This window comes from Eleginops maclovinus, chromosome 9 (genome assembly GCF_036324505.1).
Source record: "Eleginops maclovinus isolate JMC-PN-2008 ecotype Puerto Natales chromosome 9, JC_Emac_rtc_rv5, whole genome shotgun sequence".
Lineage (NCBI taxonomy): Eukaryota > Metazoa > Chordata > Actinopteri > Perciformes > Eleginopidae > Eleginops > Eleginops maclovinus.
The window spans coordinates 24,705,329-24,731,168 of record NC_086357.1 but is presented as its reverse complement, the minus strand read 5'-3'; the positions used below and the strand labels follow the sequence as shown (position 1 = coordinate 24,731,168).

The following is a 25,840-nucleotide window of genomic DNA, read 5'->3' as shown; positions in this document are numbered from 1 at the left end:
CTTTTATTTATTTTTTATAGTATTTACATGTTATTTGAGCTGAATCTGTGAAGTGAATAAACCTGCCAACTTTTATAGAGGAGCAAGAAGTACAATATTGTCTGAAGAAGTGGAGTAGAAATATAAAACATGCAATAATAAAACTTTGTGACTTTGTTCCTGTGGCTGCTGGTTGAACATGTTACCAGTTAGATTCCTTTGATATGTAACCAGTGTGTTTTTTTCCACTTCTCCTGGAAGGAGTGCAGTTTGATCTTATTGGTCAGCTGCTGCCTGAGCCGGATATAAAACCCGGAGCTCCGCAGCAGAGACCGACTGAAGGCGCAGAGCAGCGCCGCACAGCGCACAGTTTACCCGGGGAGAAAACACCTGTTACTGCCGGAGCGAGGGGACTAAGACGAGTGTGTCTTCTGTTTGTGCTGTGAGTATTTTATTAACACGTTTCTGCAGACAGGAGCAGTGTGTTTGAACAGATTACTCAGGGACACGGTTTGTTAGAGGTTTTGGTGTGTTGCGTAATTGGAGGAAGATCCTCCGGCACCTGTTGAATTTAATATCCGTCAGTAACTTTTATCGAATGTTTTCTCGTAACTTTTTTGATTAAAACTGATAAATCAATATCATATGAAGAAGGGGAACGATGCTCTGCGGCAGGTTTATTAATATGAATATGATTTAATTATGCAAAATCGACCATAAAGTTATTTTTTCTGATGCTTTTTATTCTCCATCTAGCCTCATATTGTTTGAGTACAACAGAAAGCCTTGCATGAAATCTGAATTTTCTTAGTTTTAAGTATAAAATGCCTGCAAAAGACAAAGTGCCATAATTATTTAATATCTAACAATCAAGATAAGTAATAAAGAATTCGTTTTACAAATGTCAAGATTTTAAAATAAGTAAGAACCGTATTTGGTTTTGTTAATCTTTTCCAAAACTGGCTTTATATTTACTCTAACAATCAATAAAGCCACTCTGCAGTTTAAAATCAATTGTGACTGTTTTTAATGTTTGGTTAATATTGTAAAACAGTCAAATTCTGGTTGATTTTCTATCTCTTCTCTGTTAAAAGACCTCTCAATGCTGCCTGTTGAATCCTGTATCTTTTGGATCCCTTGCATAAATGTTATAAGCCGAGTCAATGAGCTGCAGATCATCAAAGAGCCTTTTTGCAGATTCAGTTTTACTGCATAGAGTCAATAGCGCTAAAAGTTCTGCAATGTTTCCTGTTTATTCCGTCTTAATCCCACAAATACTTTCATCATATTGTGCGTGATCATCAGAGCTGCAACACCTTTATTTTGATCTGTCTGCTTCCTGTGGATTAACCCTCTGCTCCTCTACTCCCTCCCCCCTCTGTGTGTTATAATTGCAGACTCGCCTGACTGCACCCTCCCCACACGCCCACACATCCCACAGTCCGGTGGGACCATGTGGGTTCTGGATAAGATCCGCGGGTCGGTGGAGACCGGCGTGCTGCGACAGGGGGAAAACGCAGATAGGAAAGGCGCCCCCTACAGCAACGTCCTCACCCCGGACAAGATCCCGGACTTCTTCATTCCTCCGAAGCTGGTCAGCGGCGCCCCAGAGCCGGAGATTCCTCAAGTGAAACCCAAAGAAACTCTGCAACCCTCGGCCGCTTTGGAGCAAAGTCATTGCGGCGGGAGGAAGATCAGCAGCCCGAGGAGTCCACGCCTGGTGGCCAAGCTCGCCGGTGACACCAAGAACCTTCTGCGAGCCGCGAACCGTCACATCATCCAGATCGAGAGCGCGGACGATGTTGGAGACACCAATGCAGACCCTCAATCGCAAACCGCCATGTCCCTGCCTTACGTTCCCAAGACTCAAACACCGTATGGATTTGCGACGTTGAAGGAAAGCCCTCACACTCGCCGCAAAGAGTCGCTTTTCCACTGCGAGCTCACCAGCCCCGTCACCTCCCCAAACATCCAGAGGAAGACCCACGGGAGGAGCAGCGATGCGGGGAACCATCTGAATCCCGCCGACTGTAACAGCTCCCACATGAACCCGTATCGGTACTTCAGCGGAGGCGAGAGCGACACCTGCTCCTCCGCCGAGTCCTCGCCCTTCAGCTCTCCGTTGCTCTCCCGCTCGGCATCGCTGCTCAAGATCTTCACGCAGGAGACGCAGGCCAAAGTCGTGAAGGCCAAACGGTCGCTCGCTCGCCACAGCTCCCTCTCCACCGATGAGTGCAGCTCGGCAGAACCAAGCCCAAACATCCAGCGGCGGCTCCACGGATCTTCCTTTGGTGGGGCCGGGTTGTCGGACCACCATCGGGAGCACACCGTCAACCTGCACAAAGGAGGAACGATGAGGATCAGCGCCAACTACGACGCCAGCACCTCCCGCCTGCTGATCCGCGTACTGGCGGCGGAGAGTCTTTACGACAAGCACTTCGACATCAAGAGCATCAACTGCTGCGTGTCCGTGTACCTGAACCCGGGCAAGATGCAGAAGCAGAGGAGCAACATCATCAAGAACAGCCGCAACCCGGTGTTCAACGAGGACTTCTTCTTTGACTCGATCAGCGTCGTGCAGGTGAAGAAGCTGTCGGTGAAGTTCAAGGTGGTGAACAAGGGCACCAGCCTGAAGAGGGACAACCTGCTGGGAGAGCGAGAGGTGCTCCTGACAAAGCTGCTCTCCGGGGTTTAAAGCTCCTGGAGGTCAAAGGAGGCGGACATGGATTGAAAGATAAATTAGATGTTTGCACTGGTTTCTATTGCTGTTTTTATTCTGATATATGTAAGCCGATGGACTTTGGAGGAGGTACTGAAATAAAGGCTTACTTCTTACACCTGGAAAAAAAGCTCCCAAGTTCATTAAAGGAATCTCTTGATGTAGGAATTTATGATGTTGGAGGCCTCCCCGGTTCCTCCTGCTCATTAAACCCAGGCTTCAACAGCAGCAGATGAATTTCACAGATGAAAGCATGTTTTTTTTCTTCTGGAACCCCCCCTAGCCAACTTCCTCCGACAGGTCTGGTTCAGAGGTTACACAACACCTGTGCATCCATCGCCGCCCAGCACTACTGTGTTCGTCATGGTTTTTATCATTGTAATGGGACATAAATCCACACCAGCACAGGATGTGAAGCTGCAATATCTGCGCCGCGTGTTTGGCACAAAGATGCTTTTGTGAATCAGAGCTTTGAAGTGGCACTACATCCTGATGTGCAAATGACCCTTTGATCCCAGTCATCATGGCCCGCCTCCTGCATGGGTGGGTGTCAGACAAACAGAGCTGCCACAATAGCCAAATTTGCATGCACATCTGAAAAACAATTATCATGCAAAGTCCTGATTGCCATAAATTGATTATGTCAATGTAGATATTAACAGGAAGCAGAATTCCAGGAACATACGGTTGCAGAAATGTCTAGGTTTTGCCTTTTTATTTAGTAAAAGGTACCCGCAAACACAAGTCTTATTTAATTCAGTTATTCTTTCTTGAGGTGTAATGAACTTTTAAGTTTAAAATCCTTAATTGTTTACACCTTAGTTGGCTTGGAAGCGGTCGTCTAGTTGACAGCACTTGTTGGTGCATTGATACGTTTGCCATTTAGCAGAAGAGTGAAAAACCAGTGGCAGGATAAGGGATTGCAGATTGAAAAACAATATCCTAAATGAAGTTTATTTTTCTTCAAACCTGCGCCGGATTGTTTTATCTGTTGATTTATTAAAAGCTAAGTGAAAATAAAAGGTTGCTACTCGTGCGCCATTCAGAGTTTACGAGGATGATTTCTAATGGGAACAGGTCCAAATATTCTGACCGCCCTTTCATTTTACAGACATCAATTCATGCAGGCTGGAGGAATCTGGAGCTGAAAGGAATGATAATAGTTCCCTCATTTTAATTCCGGTTTGGGTGGTGAGATCTTTTGAGGAACCTGTGAGTGCGATCTCACTGCAGCCTGTCACGAAGGCCTCATTCATTGTGGGCACCTTGATTAAATCTTGTGCAACCAGGCAACGAGCTCTCGCCTCGTCTTCGCTCTGCATGCAGACCGGTTACATAACACCGTCTTATTCTGCACAGGGTCCAAGATGATTACTTTAGTTTTGTCACGCAGCCTTTCCTCCTCGGTCAAATCTGCCTCTCCAACCTTTTTCTCTAAAGCACTTCACATATTTCTCAATTGTTGGATAATTTCGCAATGGGACAAGAAGTGAGCTGATTAAAATTCCCGTCATGTAAACCGTCGGCCATTTATGCAACCAGTGCCGCTGCCTTAGTCACAGTGTCGGCAGTGGACAGATACAGTACTTGTGTGCATGTAAATGTATTAAATGTCTCATTATGAGGATAACAGAGCACTGTAGTAACAGTTGCATGCCACAAATGTCACTGACATGCTGGTGTTTGCATGAAATGCTAAAAGTTATATCAAACCCTAAAGCCTTACGATGTATATCTGTGTGTGAGAATGAAAGAAAGTGTGTGTGTGTGTGTGTGTTTGATTAGCATGACATTTGGTCCTATGTTTTCTATGTACGACATGTTTTGTAAAATGGTTCTGTTGGATTTGTACTGTATATATATCTACATAATGTACTAGTTTCTACGATTGTCAGCCAATTATGCACCAGCGAGTGAGAAGTGATGATGAGAGGCTTTTTAATTAGGCCTGTTTTAACTTTAATTACGCCCAGGGGGAAGAGGTAGAAATGTCAAGTGAAATAAGGAAAACAAGGCAACAAGGAAGACAATATTGTGTGTGTTGATGTTAAAAGCAGCTCTTTGGATTATGAGAGTAGACAGAAAGGAAATCAGAGAGATGCAAATTACTGAGGCGCCTCACACACTGCCACAAAGAGGATTTCTCTCACCTGGTGTTAGTAGCTCCCTTGTAGCACTGTTCTTGATATGCTCTCTCTTTATTCGTTATATATACACGGTGAACCTGCTGGTCGGCTTTGTTTTGGTGTGAAAGTCAGTGATCTGTGCCTGCTCGTACAGTTATAGCATGACTAACAAACTTCAGTAGTGTCAGTGGTGACTTTCAGTGGATTCATATCGTGCAGTGGTGAGTCCAATGTGCTCTGATTCTAGGTGAAGTTTTACTGCTGACACAAATGCTTTTTACACCTGAAATATTGTTGATTCAAACTGTTTTGTATTATTAGAAACATTTGCTCATGTGGCTTATCATTTAAAACAATGGAGTTGCAGATGGGAAAACAATAAACAGTAATCTGATTACTTCTGCCTACATATCTGAAGTCATATCAGGAGGTTATATCAGCGTTAAAGTTTTACGTTTCATGCAATTCAATCACAAGGAAGACTAAAAGACGGATGAAGGGGGCCGTTTATGCTCCTTTTCAGGTGTATATTAGTATGTTGAGCCTCTACTGGGACATGTCTCCCTGCTTTAATGTTCAAAAAGCTCTTTATTTTCCTCTTACCTCTTTTCACCCTCTGTCTGAAACCAGAGCCCAGTCTGCTCTGATTGGTTAGCATGCCGGCTCTGTTGTGGTTGGTCAACCTCTTGTCCCGGCCCTTAACCTATCATGTACAATGTGTTGGAGAGCTAGCCAATAGAAGCATGGTTGTCACATGGTGATGTCACTATTTTACAGATGTAAATAAAAGAGTCCAATTGTGTGTGGTAAACCCCCTAAATCATAATAAGGCTCTTTAACATTTTACTTTTAACATTTAACTACACACCAGCAAAGTTACATCAAGCTTTTCGGTCATAAACAGTGGATTTATTGAATGGGTTTCTTCAGTTTTGATTGCTCTGGTGGTAGATTTGAATCTGAGCCGGAGGTTTACCACATATATCTGTAACAGAAATATATTGGATAATGTTAAGAGATGATTACTCCTGATAAGCCCACTTATCTGCTCCTGAGAAAACACACTCAAAAAATGGATGCATTGAAATGTAGGAGATGATTTTGATTCTTATCACTGGTGGGGAGAAAAAGGATTTGCCATTGGAAACCATGTTGTTGCAATCTTAAAACTAAAAGTGATCGAGAGTAGACATTTAATTTACACTGTGCTTTCTACAACAATGGGAAACAGAGCTGACTCAGAGTTGCTGAGAATAATATGCCTTCCTGCGCCTTTTAAAGCTAATTAACAAGGAATTATATTGGGTAAAACACACCAAATTGTACCCATGACATGTGTTTTTATGCAGCTTTTAAAGTTCAATAAGTGAATGAAATAAATGAAATTCAAGATTTTAATTGCAGTTTAATTTGTTACAATTCCAACATTACATATTTCTGTTAACTACTACATTTCAGATATTCTTATTAGAAAAACGTGTCAAAATCGCATTACGTTCATACTGGGAGTGCAGCTTCAATACTAACTCGTCAAAAAGCAGTTGTTGATGTTCAAAACTGCAAATAACGCTTTGCAGGTGTTCTGATAGTGTAACATAAGTCTTACAAAAGTGGAAATGTGGACGTGTTTGTCAAGCCTAATACCAACAAAGCAATCAGGATTCTCCCTCTGAGAACCATAATGATAATGAAGCAACAAACAGATGTCATTATTCCCAGAGTCACGCTCATTGTGTGGTCAAAACAAGGTTGTTTATTTAAAATGTTGACCTTTGTTTGGCAACGGGGAGGAAATTACAGGAATCACCTGTCCTGTTATCCTGCCTGCTGGTGGGAAACCAGCCCTCGTATCTCTGCACTCAATATCTGTTTAATTTAATAAGGGGTGGAGAGGCTTGACTGATAGCATTTAAAATGAGAATCGAGTAAAGTGTGAGTGCCGCTGTGTGTGAGAGATGGAGAGTGATGGATGTTGTTTTTCATTGACTTTCACATTTCATTTTTAAATATATTGTACATAAGCTCAAGTCTGCATGTCTTGGCAGGTTCTCTCTGAAAAGTGCCCATCCTTTACTTGACACTGAAGTCTTTCATTTATTTCCAGACTGTTGCTGTTTTCTGTTGTGTGTCTGGGTTGTGCAGGTAGATTTTTACTGTGATGCTACAACCACTGACTGTCTGGTTATTTACTGTGTTGATGGATGTGAAATACTTCAATTAAAGGAAAAGTTCTACAGCATCTCTGCTTATGTCGTTATTGATTCAAAGATCCAAGATTTTAAGTTTCATCAATAAAATGATATGAAATCAGCTGTTTTGGTCAGGTTTTTATTATTAGAATAAAGGATTAAATGTTAATAAATCTGCTGGAGAATGATCAGACGTTCTATTTTACATAAAAAAAGTTGTGATAAATTGGAGTTTAATTGTTGAATTTGACAATAATATCTATTTTATAAAACAAGAGATATGATGATATGAAATGAGATGTATTGGTCAGTAATAATAATAATTCATTGCATTTATTTTAGAGATTTTACAAGTGCTTTAAAGCGCTTTCCATGACAGTTATCAGACATGTAATACATCAAAACTGTGGACGATACCCGCAGGAGCAACAGCATGTTGACGAAAGTGCAGTCAAGGCAGGATTGAAGTGGTGTTCCCCAGCTCCCCTGATCTGAGGATCAACGCACTATCCCACAGCCCTAAAATCTCCCTGTTTTCCAGTTGACAAAAGATGTGAATTTCTCCCACTTTTTATGTTGCATTATCTTTTTTAACGAACTGGACAATTAAAAAAAGCTTTGTCACAAAGACAAGAAAAAGGATGACATTTGAAAGATGAAAGGAATATGTTCAGCAGGACATTTTTCAAAAAGTCTTTGAATTGAACAGTTAACGATACTAATCAATGATCACAAATAAATATACAAAACAATATCAGGATCAGAAATACTTTATTAATCCCAAACTGGTAAAACATTTTCATTGCAGCAGCGAAATACAATTGAAGAATCATAACAAATAATTAGAACTAAAAATCTAAATGAGTAAAAATGAGAAATATACAAATGTCAAGGTGTGCATGTTGTGTCCAGTTTACAGAGAGGCTATGGAGCAGTGAGTTGTCTGCCAGCCAGAGGGGAATTATTGTGCAGGGTTATTGCAGTGGGCAGGAATGTTCTCCTGTACCTGTCCTTGTGACAGCGGAGCTGGAGCAGTCTGTTGGAGAAGGAGCTCTGCTGTCCTTCCAGCTGCAGGTGGAGAGGATGGGTGGGGTTATCCATGATGGACAACAGTTTGTTCAGAGTCCTCCTCTCCACCACAGCCTCAAAGTTGTCCAGTTTGATGCCGATGACAGAGCCAGCTTCCTTAATTAGTTATATATTGAACACAAATAAAGAAAATGTATGGTTAACAAGAGTCATGCAGTCTTTTCATTGCATGAACAGACTCTACAGACACTTTGCCAAATGTTAGTGCTAAAAATATCCTTAATATCATTTAGGCCCGATGCTGCAGCCTTTAAAATCTTTAGATCAAATCGTCTGTGGACGTCACTTATTTCAGCTCCTCCAGCTTGTTCCCGTGCTTTTACTAAAGACTGTCAGCAGTATAAATGGCACATAGGTGATCATTGAAATAGCCCTTCCACAGAAATGATTGAGGGGTCTGAAGGTGCTATCTTTATACAAATAACTCTTTGCTTTGAAAGCTTTTATACAGCGGTAAGTACAGAGTCCCTGCAGTAAATATAGAACATAATCCAGTTTTAAATGATCTTGAGTTTGACATGACAGGAACAAAACTTCAGCAATATTACTTTTTACTTTCTTTCATACTGATTTTATAGATAATATTCTGTTAAAAAACTTGTTCTTTTTTCTCTTTTTGGGTTTCTAAGGCCATCCGGAGTTCAGGTAAATCTGCATTATGTTTATTTCAATATGATCTTTTTTGTCGAAATTGGGAAATTACTTGGAGCATTGTAAAAACAAATTCAAACAAGTAAAAAAGAAAATAAATTGACAAAATGAGATGTCTTGCTGGTGCAAATTAAGCGATTGAATTGCAACAGAAGCTAAATCAATTTCCCCAAAAGATGAATACAACATTGAGCTCTATTTTAAAGGGTAGTAGCTCTGGTAATTGTGATACCCATTTGCCAGACTTTCCTAATAAAAATCTCTGAAGCTGTTGACTTGATCTGCCTTTTTAAGTGGTCTCCAATTAAGATTCCTAAGACTACAGCTGACCTCAAATGACACATTTTACATGTTGATCTGTGTTTGATTCTATTTCTTTTATACATCCATACAAATAATCAAGTATCCATTAATAATTATAAGGGGAAAAAACCCTTTTATTTAAATCCACATTAGAATGAACATAACATTAACGTTGCATGCAGCTAGCGAGGAATATGCAATACCAAGTACACTGCACGTGATCTGTCTGCTGACAACCGTCTCACTAAGTGACATTTAATAATTTTTCATTCATCAAATTAGAGTTGTTGTCATGCTGAGACTCCAAATGTCGCAGAAAACTGATTGTTGCACGTCCCGGAAATTCAATCACTGGTTTACAGGGAACCATTTCTGTTTTATCTTATTCTATTTAATATAAATGTCACTTATTCCTACAGATTATCTGCACAATTATTTCACATGCACAATCTTAGGTGAACAAAAACTACAAACAAATGTGTAGCTGTCATGCATAAGACAATACAGCCCTTTGAGATCTTGAATCCTAAAGTATTTCCCCACAAAAGACATTGTGTTGTGTAAGATTGCAATGTCCTCAACAAGTGGGCCGAAATGAAGTGGCATCAAAGGACTCATTACACCAAAATTCTGATATGTTTTTTCCAAATATGGTACATGCTCAGGAAATATGTTGTAAATGTGAAGTACTTTGCTTCCCCATGAATTTGTTCAGGGGAAACTCTTGAAAGGATATCATCTCCTCATCCTTGGCTGCTCTTCTTCTGTCTTTCTAATTACTCGATTCACCACAGTAATGTGACACTCTCGCTCCCTCATAACCCCAAATCTTGTTAATCCACTTAAAATCCCATATCTAACACATTTTTCAGGGCTCCTGTCCTTCTTAACTGCTGGCAATCTTCTTAACATTCACAGCAAACACGGCAATATTAAACATGTCATCTCTACCATGCTGCCTGTAATTAGCAGGGTACAAGTAGTGCACCATCACCATTAGCTGCAGGAAGGAGTCAGTCTTTGAAATGCCTATTTGGAGAGGAAACGCGTAGGAGGCGCGAGGAGACAGGAGCTGTTACACACAAGGGAAACACCGCTAATAACTCCTGCCTATGTCACATTTTCTATTCCTTAACATGCTTATTTAACTAACTTCAGAGCTGCAGTAACTGGCTTTATTAAATAGAGAAGATCTCAAATGTATAAATGTGAAAGCGTTTTTTTGTATTAATCAAATCTGCAGTTCCGATCAGCGCCTTGGAAGATTTCGTGTCTTTCAGCTTATTGTTTTGGTTCATTCTCCATGCTTTTATAAATGAAAGCTGATAAACAGCAGGAAGACAAAGTAAGCAATTTGATAGATATGATTATCTTGGGTTGTTGGAGACCAAACCAGACATGGGATAATAATAATAATTTAAATGTTTGTCTTTCTTTAAAGGCATATAAAGTAAGTACTTTGCAGAAGTACCAGCCATGTTAGTTACATTAGCAGCCTATTACTATTTCCTGCAATAACTTTATTGGAATGTAACATCAATCTTACTTTATTCACAATGCCAAAATTGTGATGATCTTCATAAAATATTGTTCAGGTTTCAGTGACAAGTGAAAACAAATAGAGAAATAAAAATTAAAAAACAGGTCAAGAGAAAGATCACAATAAATTCACAAAATATTTACCATAATTGTAATTCACAATTGTAAGATGCATCACATAAAACAAACGAGATAAACCACTTTCCCTGAAAATGAAATCCTCAATGCTATTTAGCTTTCTGTTTTTATTCGGTATGAGTCGTTTTGTGTCAGCCAATCATCTGCGTCCTTTCCTGTCACGTGACGCAAATAAATACGCAATGCCCCTTGGGAAGCGCGTGTTTATAAACTAATGCGTCACATTAGCGTTAGCATTAGCCTGGCTAACTAGCTAGCGTTAGTTTTGCTTGTTGAGTTTATTCATATCGGAAGCAGGATATTAGATTGTACAAACAGTATAACTGATGTAAGAACAGATTAAACCTCCAGGTTTTATCTACAATGTCTCCTAATGAACGGTCCCTGTCTATACAGTAATTGTTACAGTCAAGTTCAGAGGAAGAAGACGTTTTACTTTAATCTGCCACTTTCACCTGGATACTGCTTCTGGAAACTTCGACTATCTACTAACAAGTAAGGGCGGGCAATTAAGTATGCTGTACTGCTGTTACGTTAACTGCTATGTGTATATTGCTATGGAAACGGCTAACGGTTTACATGTGTGGTGTGTATGGGCTGCTGTGCCATGTTGTAACCCCGATGTAACGGCTAGTTAGTTGCATTTTATAGAGGAGAAAGTCTTTCTTAAGCAAGAACTCACGTTATATTTGAAAAACAAATATCAATTGGCATTAGTAGCATGTTACTGGAATGTTTGGTGTCAACAAAGTCAAAGTTAGCTTGCCGAAAATGTGAGTAGCCGATATGAGAATCTTAAAGGCATTCAAAAACAGCCGTTATTTTATGGTCTGTAGATGCAAAACAATCTGTTAACTTATTTGTTTATGTTTTGTCAAAAAAAAGCACAGTAGTGGCATGACTTCATACTTCCTATTCTTGACTTAACGAATAAGGTAATTGGTTGTTTTCTAGCCACCAAATTATCAAACTAAAAAAGGTGTTTTAGCTCGTATCATCATTTTTGACAGGATGACAGGAGGTTCATGGCATATAAACAGGCACAGACATGTATGATCCTAAGAGAAATACTGGCATTCTATCCATGATTACCCGGTTATCTAATAAAAACAAACAGAAACAAACATTTATTCTTAACTAAATGTAACCAGGAATACAATATTGTCATGCTGGGTATGGTTCAGGTTTGGATATTGTTTTGACTTGCCATCTGCACTGTTTAACATGATTTATTGCTGCTCTGAAACTTAATCTTGACATCTTTCTAAAAGCCCCCTTTATTAAAACTGAAAGGTTGGGAAGTTGGCAGCATGTCCTCGTGGCCCAAGGTCTCATCTTGTGAGGCGGACACCTGCTGGAAACCCTACACTCACTGATGAATTTATTAAGCTTTTGGATTTCTTGCGGTCATATGAGGTGACTTTTTGTCTCCTCCACCACCTCCACCATTTCATTCAGCAATTGAGTTACCTCAAACAACCTGGCCTGCTATGACGGATCATTTCCACTATTTATTATCCCAGGATCCTGCACAACCAACAGACTCATTCAGACCCTCTTTGTCTCCCCTTATTCCTCCCAATTCATCACACACACAAAATCACTATTAGGTTTCCTGTGCCAGCTGCACGCGAGGTGAAGCCACCATCTACACCAGCTCAATGTGGCGCATGAAAATGTATTTCAATATTCTTCATCTGCCGTTGTTCATTTCCATCCTCTGCCGGGTGTCTCTTGCAGCTTGTAAATTGATTTATGATGCTGTCTCCTCCTGAGTAGGGTGGAGGAAGGGAGGAAACACCGTGGATTCTGGGAGGAGGGGTGTACAGGTTAGGTGTGTAACGTTGCTGCAGAAATGACAACCTATACTCTATAGGGCAAATTTGATTGGGGCAATTTCCATCGCTGGCTTCGTTGACTTGAACGAGGAAACGTTTAGGGCTGTTATTGGCTTTAGGATTACTATGGCAACCTGTTACGTTCCCTTAAAAGCTAGGGGTACAAGGAAGTAAAAAAGATAAAATACCGGGAGAAAAAAGAGAGAGAGGAAACTTATTGCAAAAATAGAGCAAACTAACTGTAAATCAAAATAACTTTCTTACAAATGAAAGCGACAGCATAACTAGAAAAACACTAATCAATAGCGGTTGACTGGACAACGAAAAGTCACGCTGCTGCACCGACTGTCACTGCCGTCCATGCAGGTCACAGGATGGGAAAGGGAGCCAAATGTTGTCCCAAGAGTTTATTCATTTAACAAACATCATGGGAAATGTAGTTCATAGTTGTAGTCCACAAGATCCTTGTAAAGTGTCCATGCTGTCAGACTGCAGACCCCTCCAGATGTTGATCGTTTATTAATAATAATAATAATAATAATAATAATAATAATAATAATACATTTTATTTGAAGGCGCCTTTCTCGGCACTCAAGGACACCGTACAAAGTGAAAAAAGAAAAACATTAAAAGGAAACAACAATAAAAATATAGAATAAATAAATACAACGGAAAGAGACAGAGCAATTGGCATCAAATGGGATATGCAGTTTTAAACAGATGTGTTTTGAGTTGTGATTGAAATGGGGAAATGAATCGATGTTTCTGAATTGGGGTGGTAATGAATTCCAGAGATGGGGAGCAGAGTGGCTGAATGCTCTGTTCCCCATGGTAATGAGACGGGCGGAGGGGACAGACAGGTGTATGGAGGAAGAGGATCTGAGAGAGCGGGAGTGAGTGAAAACATGCAGGAGGTCGGACAGATATGGGGGGGTGAGGTTGTGGATGGCTTTGAATGTTAACAGGAGTACATTGAATTGAATACAGAACTCAACCGGAAGCCAATGGAGCTGTTGGAGGACAGGAGTGATGTGGTGGAAGGAGGGGGTCCGAGTTATGATGCTGGAAGCTGAATTCTGCACCAGTTTAAGTTTACGGAGGGATTTGTGCGGGAGGCCAAAGAGGAGAGAGTTACGGTAATCCAGGTGGGAAGTGACGAGGCTGTGGACAAGGATGGCGGCAGTGTGGGGGGTAAGGGAGGGGTGGAGGCGATTGATGTTTCGTAGGTGGAAGTAGGCAGACCGGGTAATGTTATTGATGTGGGATTGATAAGATAGTGTGCTGTCAAGGATGACACCCGGACTCTTAACCTGGGGGGAGGGTAAAACGGAGGAGTTATCGATAGTGAGAGAAAAGCTGTCGGTTTTGGATAGAGTGGATTTGGTGCCAATGAGGAGAACCTCGGTTTTGTTACTGTTTAATTTAAGGACGTTTAGGGTGAACCAGTTTTGTATTTCAGAGATGCAATCAGTGAGGGGAGAGTGGACGAGGGTTTAGTGGTGAGGTAGAGCTGGGTGTCATCACCATAACAGTGGAAAAGAATGTTAAATTTGCAGAGGATTTTGCCAAGGGGAAGGAGGTAGATGATGAAGAGGAGGTTCAAGCAGCTATCCAGATGATGAAGGGAAGCAGGATGGACATCAGGACGGATGCCGGGGTCACACACCAGAGCAGGGGCAACACACACTAACACAACCACACACACCACCGGCATCACCATGGCAACACGACTCAACACCAGCTTCCTCACCGTCTTGCAGAACCTCAGTAGAAAGACGACTGAAGTCTCTTAGTGTTGAACAGCTTCCTCAGTTCAGATAGGGGGGGTGTCTAGCTGGGCTGGATCAGTCCTTCCTTCAGGCACTCATTTATTATTTTGCCTTTTTTATTTTCGGGGTAATCCTGGGTGGGGTTTTAGTCCCTGTTGGAGGCAGGCGTTTCAGGGTTTCGGCCGCTGATGTGTGCCTTTAAAGTCGCCTCGAGCCCGGCATGCTCCAGAAGATAGATAGGTAATTTAGTGCTAGGCAGGATCTGGGGAAGTGTGTTACCGGAAAGACTAAAGTTAATGCTCGTGTAGCATCTGGCATCAATCTTGTTTTACTTATTGTTGGGTTAGGTAGGTTGGAGTCAGCTGTCATTTCAACTATTAGTGGGACGTTGTTGTGTCAAGGCCTAAGAAAAAAATGTATCTGGTAATTGTCTGTTTGCTGATTATGGCTTTTGTGTTGGAGAAGTTTGTGGCCAATCCTACTGTGTCAGCTAGACCACTGTAGGAAGGTTGACTTGCGGTTAACTGCTGACCATTATGATATTTTTATCTCCACTGCTCTATACTAAAAAAATATCAAATTATTTGTAAAATATTAAAGATGATTTATTTGTATATTTTTGACTCTCCAGCTACAACAGTGGCAAAGAAGGTTAATTTCACAAACGACAAGGTGGATGGATTACACAGGACTGTGACCAAATTTGTGGTCAAGGGAGAGCATCTTTTTCCCCCTGTGGAATCTCCATTGTTCAGGTAAAAACAAAAGTGATGTGAAAACAATATTTGTATACCATCTGTGCCATTAAGACAATTTGTCAGAATTAGTCCAAAAGACTAATGCATACACTGCCCGGTCAAAAAAAAAGGTCACTGTGGGGGCAGTGCTATGATCTGGGGTTGCTGCAGTTGGTCTGGTCTAGGTTCAGCAATGTGCCCAAAGAATGAGGTCAGCTGACTACCTGAATATACTGAAGGACCAGGTTATTCCATCAATGGATTTCTTCTTCCCTGATGGCACGGGCATGTTCCAAGAGGACAATGCCAGGATCCATCGGGCTCAAATTGTGAAACAGTGGTTCAGGGAGCACGAGACATCATTTTCACACATGGATTGGCCCCCACAGAGTCCAGACCTGAACCCGATTGAGAATCTTTGGGATGTGCTGGAGAAGACTTTGCGCAGTGGTCCGAATCTCCCGTCCTCAATACAAGATCTTGGCGAAGAATTAATGCAAGACAGAAATAAATGTTGTGACGTTGCAGAAGCTTGTAAAACGATGCCACAGCAAATGCGTGCCGGGATCAAAGCTAAAGGCGGTCCAACGAATATTAGAGTGTGAACTTTTTTTTGGCCAGGCAGTGTATCTTCAAATGTATTTAATACAGAGAGATGACCACTGCTCTTTATCCTCGCTACCGACCCCTGTCCAGGGATGATCCGTCACAAACTGTAATTCCTGCATGGTACTCAAACAAAAGCAATTGTGGCGTCAAACAAGTGTGAGCATAGGACCAGTATCTGTGGAGGAACTCCAGGCCTGAAGGGGGCAGAGAGAGCTCACCCAGACACCCAACAGACAGGATGCAACCCATGTTTGTGGAGGGACCGATTTCACCTGCACACCTCTAATCAAGCATGAGTATAAAATGTTTGGAGTTAGCTCGGCGAGCCCTCTTTGCTCGGTCTCCTCAGCCTACTGACAGCTCATGTTCAACCACAGACGCAACTGGTATGGACTTCAAATATTTAGTTTGAAAGAATCATTTGTTTGCGGTTTTCTGTTTGATTTTGATCTGTTTTGAATTTAAATGAGATGTTTAGTTTAATGATCATTATTGATGCGTACTGATGCATACTTTTGTTTCTTAAAGGTTATCAACCTATTCTTCCTCTGGAATTTCACTTTGTGCCATCAATCTGAAAGAAAATAAATCACCAGAACAGAACAGAGTTGTCCCCTTGCATTATTTGTGTTGAACAAGCCGTTTTCAAGTTTGGGCAGAGCTGAATCTGAATCTTAACATCTGGATAACTTGACAGCAATCAAACCAGTGATTGAATACGTTTGTTGTGTTGTCAAGGGGCGCAGATATCACTTTGTAGCACATTGTGTGGCGCTGTGCCTCGTCGGATTCTTCAAATCCGAAGTGTTCCCATACAAGAGAGTATGGGAACACTTCGGATTTGAAGAAACTTGTTCTACCCTTTTTGCCCTCCCTCTGCCATTTTCCACTCGTGCTGTTTTTTGAATACTGCGGGTCACCACACACACAACTCGCATCCTTTACTTTACAGCTGCTTTGAGAGCCAGTCAGCAGGGCCGTTTTGAGATGCTTTACAGAATAGAATAAAAAAAAAAGATTTCTCTTTTCTTTACGAATTATACTTATTTGGATTCTTTTATCTTTGTCGCCTTAAAAAAACATGTAATGCATACATATGTTTTCTGTGTTTTCCTTGAAAGGTTGAAAACACAGGCTTTAACGTCCTTGTATAATCTCCAACCCTCAAAATATCTCTGTAACTCAGTGGTGCATCTGCAATTTATCACTGGTTTGTTTTGGTGTACCGTGTCTGCAGGTTCTGTGGTCTCTCTGTCAGAAATGACTCTTCACTTAACATTGATTGACCAATTATAGCTTAGCAACGGTAACTACACACATAAGTAAATTGCGGGGCCAGCACATCCGTTACATCAGTGTTTAGACCGATGGCTCTTTCGTGCTCTTTGCTTTAAGAGTCCAGTTTCAAGAACATTTTCAGACAACGTTTTCTGTCAAGACAGAAGTAGCACATTATTTAGTATTGATTCTCATTGTATTTAATTCAGGTGTGGCTAATTTGCACTCCTCCAGGAACAATGTAGGCTGTATAGGTTGCCCGTTCAAGCAGTTTATAACCACCCTTACGTAAGCTTGTTGTTGGATGCATCCTCTATGGCTTTAATATGGGATGCAGCAGAGATGTCTAAGCCTAGAGCAGCATAACTTATAACTGGGTCAAGGCAAGCCTGACAGAGCCCTAACTATAGGCTTTATCTTTAAGGAAAGTCTTTGGCAGGCTCTTAAATGTGGAGAAAAGAAAAGACTATATGGACAAAGGCCCTTAGGCTACAGAGGAGGATATCACCTGGCAGCCAGTGCCGTAATGATCAGTGGCTGCTCCTTTGTTGTCCGACCTCTAATGACCCTGTCTATGTCAGCTCGGTGTGGCCCCTAACCGGTGAAATTTTCCGACCCCTCAACCCCCAGAACCGCGGGTTTCTCCACTGCTCTGATCACAGGAGGCACTTCAGCTCTTAACTCTGTTAGATGGCTTAAAAAACTGGGCTGTCAAATTCACACTGTCCGTGTTACTACAGCAACCCAGGGGGCATTTGGCACAGGTAAACGGGAGAATTGAGAAGCACTGGGTGGTCATTGTTGCAGCAAAAAACATTTTCCAAGCATTTTGAGTCAGCTATAGGACGCAGGGAGTCCGTGTAATTACTCTAGAGGTCCGCTGGTGTAGGAACAAGTTGCTGCACGCAAGATTGAGCATGTGATAATACATTGACTGCATTTATTTGACTCTTTTCTGGTGCGAAACGCATTCATACACAGGCAGTGCAGTATCTACTTGGAGATCAAACCAACACCAATCTTCTAATTTGAGGACGAGATGGAAAGGGGTATAATAAAGACCATCTAACTCCTGAGCCATAGCTGCCCTGGGCTCGTTTTCACAAATCACATCACATCTGTAAATGCATTGATCAGTTATTCATTTAAATGTTGTCAAATAGTGAAAAATGTCCATCAGTGATATCGGAAACACAGTGATGTTGATGAATATTTTGGAAAACCACAATTAATATTGATGGATGAGTTTCAACAAAGCCTAATAACACTTCATCTTTATCAGTCAGTTTTTAATGATTCAACTGAATATCTATAATGATGGCCTCATGAGACTATATCCCGACATGAACAATGAGGGTAATGATCTTCTCTAATGAGTTTTATATTCATTCAGACGATAGATGGGAAAAGGGTTCACATTTTATTTTGGATTTTAAAGATGCAAGTCTGTTGTATCAATAAAATGGATTGGAAATAGTTGACTATCAGTTTTAGCCTCTCCAATGTGAGAGTAGTTTCCATACTCTTCTAGGACATAACAACGGATTTGAGAGAGCCTGTTATTTGAACCTCAAGCTGACCTTAGTTTCCTTTCGTTTCTCCCTCCAGGCGAGAACACATTTGAATTATGCGACTTTTTTTCAGTGGATTCTCCAGTTTATGCATCTGGCCAGTGCCCCCAAAAAATAGGATACAGTTTACCATTGTGCTGTATGTTTTACTATTGGGTGTGAAAACCATGTACACCACTGGTTCCTTCTTATATGTGCAGCCCGTGCTCCCCTGATATTCTGTAGCTGTTGATCCTCGATGTTGGTGCAGAAAAAACATTTACTATAAATCAGTTCTCCCTTTTTGCTTGGAACAAAAGAACATGATGTTATCAGAGCTGATTACTAAGAGGGAGTCCATTCAAAAGATTTGAGAACAAAGCACTTCTGGTCGATGTGATTGCTCTTGATTGATCTCTTCCTGCAGTCTTTTCAAAATGTTACCTTTTTTTGTTTGCATTATGACAGTTTTTAAATATTAACACTGTGCTCATGCATGTGTAGTGTCTGACTGTTGTCTGTTTGTGGTGCCGCCTGGGCCAGATCACTCTTGAAAAAGAGATGGATTGAATAGAAAATATTGCACCCCCTATGATTAATCCCTGATTCATAAAAGAAAGCACAAAGTCAACTTCTATTGACTTTTATTATGGAGGTAGAATAGCCTCAACCTTTGTGATTCAATGGGAAATAGAACATTTGGAAAATAAAAGCAGTTTCATTAACTAGCAATCAACACCCCGTAGACAAAGCTCGGGCTCTTTTCCTCCCCAATCTCTCGTCATATTAGGACGATATCGAGGGAACTGTACTGTTTGTTCTCTATTAATGCGGCAAATTATTCAGTGACAAAATCCTGACACAATGTCCTTATCAACAAACGCACATGGCACTCTTTGATCTTCACATCTCCCTCCATATCTCATATTATATCACATATTTCAAGAGTAATCTATCATCATCTTTTGCAACACAGGGTTGCACATTGAAATGTAAGCTGCAGTCAGTACAAAAGATGTCACCGAGGATGAATTGAGGAGTCTTTCAGCCTGAGGATAACAACGGCTCTTGTGGTAAAACAGAGGATACTTCTGTGCTTGCCACACAGAAGCAGGATAAACAGGCTGTGACTGCGCTGGATATTGTCTTTTAAAGACCTCATGACACCTAGAGACTACCTTTTTTTATTTAGTCTAAAATAACTTTTATTTTCGATTTGAAATACATAATTGTGATAAATATGCCCGGTTCTCTGTTATTTTCGAAATTTGTACGCAAGCCACTGAAATCCACAGGCCAGTGTCTTGACAACGTTCCAACATAAAGATGACGTATGCTCCGGAACGCTTTTAGACCTGATTGCACCTGCTGCCACCCTTGACCTTGATCATTTCTAGTCACAGTAAGTCGTACTCGCAGTTTTAGCATCTTTAAAGTTTTGTTCTTAATATTTTTGTTGAGAACATGCCTGAGCGGTGTGTTGCAGCGTATTGTTCAAACACCAGGGAGAACGGTTTTACCCTTCATCGGTTTCCGAAAGACCCTGCTTTGTGTGAACTCTGGACGCAACAAGTTTGTAGGACAAGAGCTGGTCCGAAAGGAACAGTATGGAAGCCAAGCTCGTCGTCTGTACTTTGCTCAGCGCATTTTGAAGAGGAGTGCTACGACTCGATCCCCGCTCTGAAGGAGCAGCTTGGTATTGATGTTCGTCTGAAGAAGGTTTTGCTGCCCAATTCGGTTCCGCGTATATTTCATCGAGGGACAAGCTCGAGGTTAGCCCCGGGGGCGAACGGCGACGTCAAGAGCCGGAGGTCTCATGCTCTGGAGAAAAGGCAGAGATTGGAGGTACGTACCTTCTTATTTTGGACTATATTTTAATAATGGAAGGGAAATGAAATGCAAAGGAATGAGTGTTTGGCACTGTGTAAACAGCTTGCGGTGGTTCTTCATAGTTGAAGTTGGCGCTAGCTCTGAACACTTCAGCTCAGCTGGCTACTAGTGCTAAGTGCTTTAGCTATTCAGCTAAGTTCACCTCAGAGTGTTAGCAAAAAGTCAAGTCTCAAGCCGACGTAGAACTAGCCTAATCGCGGAAGGATGGCCACTGGTCAGGAGCTAGGTTATAGCATAGGCTACTACTGGGTTATAGCATAGGCTACTGTATGAGTATGACGCAGGGCAAACTAATATAGTAGACCTAATTGGTATTTTCATCGCTCTCAAAAAAAATAACATAACTAAATAAAGATTAAGACTATGACAAGCACCGGGAAACAACAATGGCCCTTTGCGATCTGTAGGCTAGTAATGGTGACTATTTGGCTAATTCTGGGAGGTGAGGAGGCAGACTGCACACACACATGCTCGCTGGTGCAAACGCTGGTTGTGGTGGATATTACAAAGTACAATATCTTACGGAGTGTTCATTGTCAGAAAAGTGAACAAGAAGGAAGTTACCATTCCACGTGCTGTAGTCTGCCAAAATCCATAGGCATCCGACCGTCTGCCACAGCAGCACCACCAACAGCGCCTTCTGCCTCGCCATCCGAACTTTCCGTAGAACCCTGTGGCTCCAACTCATCCAAGTATGGCTCGTATCTATAGGGCATAACGCCCCTCACATTGTCCTCCAGCATTGGGTCGGACTCTGCCACTTCGAAAAATGTGTCAGGATCCGAGGATGAATCGGAGTTGTCAGAATCCATGTTGTTGACAGGTGTCAGGATAGTCGTGAGTGACAGGTGGGATAGTGTCTTGACCAAGGAGCCGTTCCGGAGTGTACGTCATAGGTCATGTGACTGACTAATAGGAAGGTCGGTAGCAGATCGCAAAAATCGCACTTTTAAAAGGCCGTACAAACTCAATTTCTCTATCATAATGATTAAAACCAACTTCAAGTGACTATTTTGTATGTGTACTTTCAATGTGTGTATGTATATTACTTTATTTTCCACGTGTCATGAGGTCTTTAATATTCTTTGGGCTATGCAGAGGCACTTCACTGATATCCCCGATGCTCGGCACATTGGTTCCTTCTGGGTGGTTTTTAAGAGCCATGTGTCTGTTTATGGTGTTTCCAGCCAGGGGGCTTTCTATTCCTTCTCAAAGAACTTGTCTTTGAAACTCTGCCTACTTTTGCTCCTTTCTAAATACAGAGGTGTTTGTTTCTCAAAGAAGGAGTTGTGTAATGACCACGTCATGTTGTTTGTGATGCTGATTCTGAGAAACCTAAAGCTGTTCCTCTTAATCCACTCAGGCTACATTGATTGAGACCATAGTGTGTGTCTTCTGCACTTCCCCTTTTTTTTTTCAAAAGTCAACGATCGACACTTGTCCACGAGCTACGGTGAAAGAGGCTCTTTGCTTTCATTCAAATGCAAAAGTATTTCATGTAATTCTGCTATTTATATAAGACAAAATTGTGCAATCAATATAAAAGGTAACCAGAGAGGGACTCAATGATTGAGAATGAGTCCTCAGACGTTGTCAGCGTCAGAGTGCATCAGGACTCAATTAGCTCTTAAGTTTGTTAACATGTCAACGGTTAAAATCTTATATGTATGTGCTGTACTATTTCCTGGTAACCTCACAGTGACGACAAGACTTGGAAATAGTCACATGACCTCTTGTATACCCTCTGCATGGCGGCACAGTGTTTCGTTGGTACAGCAAACAAAAAGACAAACAAGATTTTAACAGTGGGCTGAAAAACTACACAAGAATAAATAGTGTATACTGTAATACTATGTAAATATATGTGCAGCTAGTCTCTATGGATTCTTTACTACCCAGAATGCAGGTGTAGATCTCCACACTCAATTTCCTGTTCAGCAGAAATCAGCGGCAGGCTGCAGCGAACATTGTTTGTGGTCCGGATAAATCAGTCTTGATAAGGGGCGTAGCACAAAAAAAACAACATGTCAAAGCGTGATACAGAATAGGCGGCATACCTTGAGGTTTCCATGGTGACTGGCAGGCAGCAGACACCTGTGAATTAACATTAGCGCTGCAGCACAAGGATCTTAATTAGAGACGCAGGCAGAGAGCAGGACGGCCGTACATGAAATCAAAGAGAATTAACTTTCAAATGAACAGGTGTCACATGAGGGAGGCAGACAGCGAGTATATTCACCCGAGCAGGGTTTTCTTCTTTTAAACGTCTGCCCACATCTGCTCTATTCAAGTTTCAGGTGAACGCTGATGGCAATGGCAGCATTAGCATCTCACAGCTACTTCTGAACATTTTTACATGTGTTGACTCACCAGCGCTACACTGACTCCCAATGAGTCATTCGTTAGGGATCAAAAATACATTAAAGTTTATTTAATATTTGATGTTTTTCCTCACTTTCTCCTGTTCTGTATTTTTATACCAGTGTTATTCTATACAAGCTTTGTTTATGTTTATTTATTCACTTTGCTTTTTAATGACTTTTAAATGCCACACTATAATGTTTGGACAGCACTTTATTGCCTTGTGTTGAATATTTGTGCAATATTCAACTTGCAGGAAGCACAGCATTTGTTAAAGGCTAAATATGTGATTTTTAAATTTCATTTTGAATGAAGAATTGCAAAGTTCAGAGACATCCCAGCCTACAAATCACAACCCTGTGGTTCTATATATTTGTCAATGATGATGACAATAATGATGCGGAAATAATCCAACCATCAAACATTGTGAATCATATCGCAAATTGCAACATCATCGTGACTTGGTCCAACTTGTGCAACGTAAAACAACTCTGTTAATGCCCTTCAGATTTAAGAGCTATTTGAATATCTTAAAAAATGTAAGATAAAGGTTTAATTTTGATATCTTGTTTGATTAATTCATAAATAATGACATATTTTTATGTGAGAGCTTTTTTACCTTGACCAGGAACTTCGCCTGACAAAGTGAATTGATAAGTGTATTCAATTTTATATTTCACATTTTGTACTGGACTGAAAATAGCGAAGGAAAGTGCAATTGCAATTTTATGATATCCAAATCACATGGTAGCTGCCAATTGCAGAACCACTGTTTTAAATTATACATAAAGAACAATCCAAATGCACTTCATGTTGGATTGTTAATGGCTGCGTGGAAACCTTGCTCAGAGTTATTTAATGTATTTCAAATCCCAAACATATACCGGTAGTCATCATGCAATGTTTTGTATACAGTCACAATAGAGATTGATTGGACTCCAGTCTTTTTTTCACCCTTGCACCGATCATTTATCCTTGTTTGCCGCACCTTTGAACTGTATGCTGCGCTCCATCCATCTCGGTCCTTTACTGCCTCTCAACCTGTGATTAAAGAAAAGAAAAGGAATCTACACATCTGAGTGAAACCCTTGGAGGTACACCTTATGATGGAGCTTGTGTTGCTCCTGACTTTACCTCAGCGGATACTTTACTTGGGGTTTAGATATTCCTATACATTACATTTTTATATATAGTGCAATTAGTTATTCTTTCCAAGCCGAGCAGCTCCACTGTATACGTAGATAATTATCAGATTTGATTAGAAAACAAATATTGCATTAGGTGTATTTAGTTTGGTGAATTCCCCAATTACTTTAATTAGGTTAAGCTGTGTACAGATAACTGGTGACAAATAAATGGAAGTAAAAAATCCCATGTCATGATGAAACATTTTAACCAACTGAATGCCCAGTCTTGTTTTATCAAGCCCAGATAAAACCGAAAAATACAGATCAATAATTGTTCATTTCTGCCGTTTCCAATGACTTATTTGTTCAGTAATTTTCTTTAGCAATGTTTTCTGTAGTATTACAATAGTCATTCGATTCCAGGAACCATGGGTCAGTACAAATATATGTAGCCCTCCCACCGCTTAGCTCAGGACAGGTTAAGTAAACCAGGACAGTACTACGAGCATGGGAGGAGCTGTGGTGGGATCTATAAGCTCTCCTATTTAGGGTTCTCACTGGTCACTAAAAGCCCTCAGGTAACCGTTGCTATACTGCAAAATAATAAATCTCCCACGCAACTCCAAATATCAGCTGTAGAGCCCCCACTCTGATTACCATCAGAGAAATATTCCATTAACAGAAATACCCGAACTCTACCTGAAATGATTGTCAATCTGTATACAATTTACTTTAATAACATGTCAACTTAATAACAACAACACATATTCCACGACTCGGTTCAAAACAAAAGAAATAAAAGTACCCGGGATTTTAGTCAGTTATGGTACCCTTGTTGGCGATTGCGATGGGGCTCATATTCCCTCCACACGGCCGATCCATAGACGTATCTCCCCGATGAAACAATCCCGCGCAGTCCTCCTGTTGGCCCGATGTCCTTCTTCTGTCAACCGGCAGGCACACGAGTCTCTTAAGATTACGTCTATACTGTTCAACTTCTAAAACAATAAACCCGGACTCCAGACAACGCAGCTAAACATGAGGCTAACTTAGCCGTTGCTACAGTTAGCATACAGTCTCACAGTTTTGCATAGTCTTGTGAATTTGTCACCAAATAGAAGATAGATAGACTCGGAGGATGAAACCCTCTTTATTAGTCACATACATGCACACAGCAGAGCACACACAGTGAAATTTGTCCTCTGCATTTAACCCATCCTAGTACTAGGAGCAGTGGGCAGCTATTGTGCAGCGCCCGGGGAGCAATGAGGAGGGGGGATTGGAGGTGTCCGGTGCCTTGCTCAAGGGCACCACAGCAGGGCATAGGAGGTGAACTGGGACCTCTCCAAGTACCAGTCCACTTTCCATATTTCAAGTCTGTTCGGCGACTTGAACCGGCGACCCTACGATTCCCAGTCCAAGCCCCTACTGACTGAGCCACTGCTGAAATGTGTTCCATGCTCTTCTCCCAGGCACTCGAACACACAACAGTACTTCTAGCTTATTTTAACATTGGTAAACCAAAATAAATAAAGACCTTTTCCTCTGGTCTTAACTTCTCCGTACTTTGCCTCTCCCTCCTTTTAAAACATAGGAAATATGATAACTTAACGAATAACTGACACTGAATGTACTCTTCTTGTAACTTAGTGGTGACGAAACAAAACACACATACGTATAACCCTTTTCATTTCTTTCTAAATGAAAATGTAAACAGAAATGAGTAGGGCACTACATATACAAAAGAAATGGTCATAAATGTGGACAGCTTAACGTACCCTTATACATCACTGCAGCAAGGTGAGGAATTAAATCCAAGTTACACCTCTCTACTGTAACTGATATTAAATATGCATTATTATCATAAAAGGTAATAACAGGTCATGACAGAAATGCATGACCCTGTCTGTCGAAATGTCTGACAACGACAAAGACTAATGCACCAACT

The 25,840-nt window shown here is 41.1% G+C and overlaps 1 protein-coding gene and 1 long non-coding RNA gene across 3 annotated transcripts in view; both read left to right on the top strand.

The window, feature by feature from the left end:
* The first annotated feature begins 322 nt into the window (after positions 1–322).
* Positions 323–7,053, top strand: LOC134869224 (C2 calcium-dependent domain-containing protein 4C). The gene is made up of 2 exons (XM_063890704.1): positions 323–421; positions 1,377–7,053. Exon 2 carries the CDS (start codon positions 1,433–1,435, stop codon positions 2,672–2,674), a length of 1,242 nt encoding a protein of 413 aa, XP_063746774.1. The 5' UTR covers positions 323–421; positions 1,377–1,432; the 3' UTR covers positions 2,675–7,053.
* Positions 7,054–10,957: 3,904 nt separating this feature from the next.
* The window catches only part of LOC134869681 (uncharacterized), a 66,884-nt gene continuing 52,001 nt past the window's right edge, over positions 10,958–25,840 (top strand). For both annotated transcript variants that reach the window (XR_010166443.1, XR_010166444.1), the window contains exon 1: positions 10,958–11,228. This is a non-coding gene — a long non-coding RNA (uncharacterized LOC134869681). The remainder of the gene's footprint in view (positions 11,229–25,840) is intronic.

Bases quoted from the DNA above. Each gene is read 5' to 3' on its own strand.
- LOC134869224 (XM_063890704.1), top strand. From the start codon at position 1,433: ATGTGGGTTCTGGATAAGATCCGCGGGTCGGTGGAGACCGGCGTGCTG.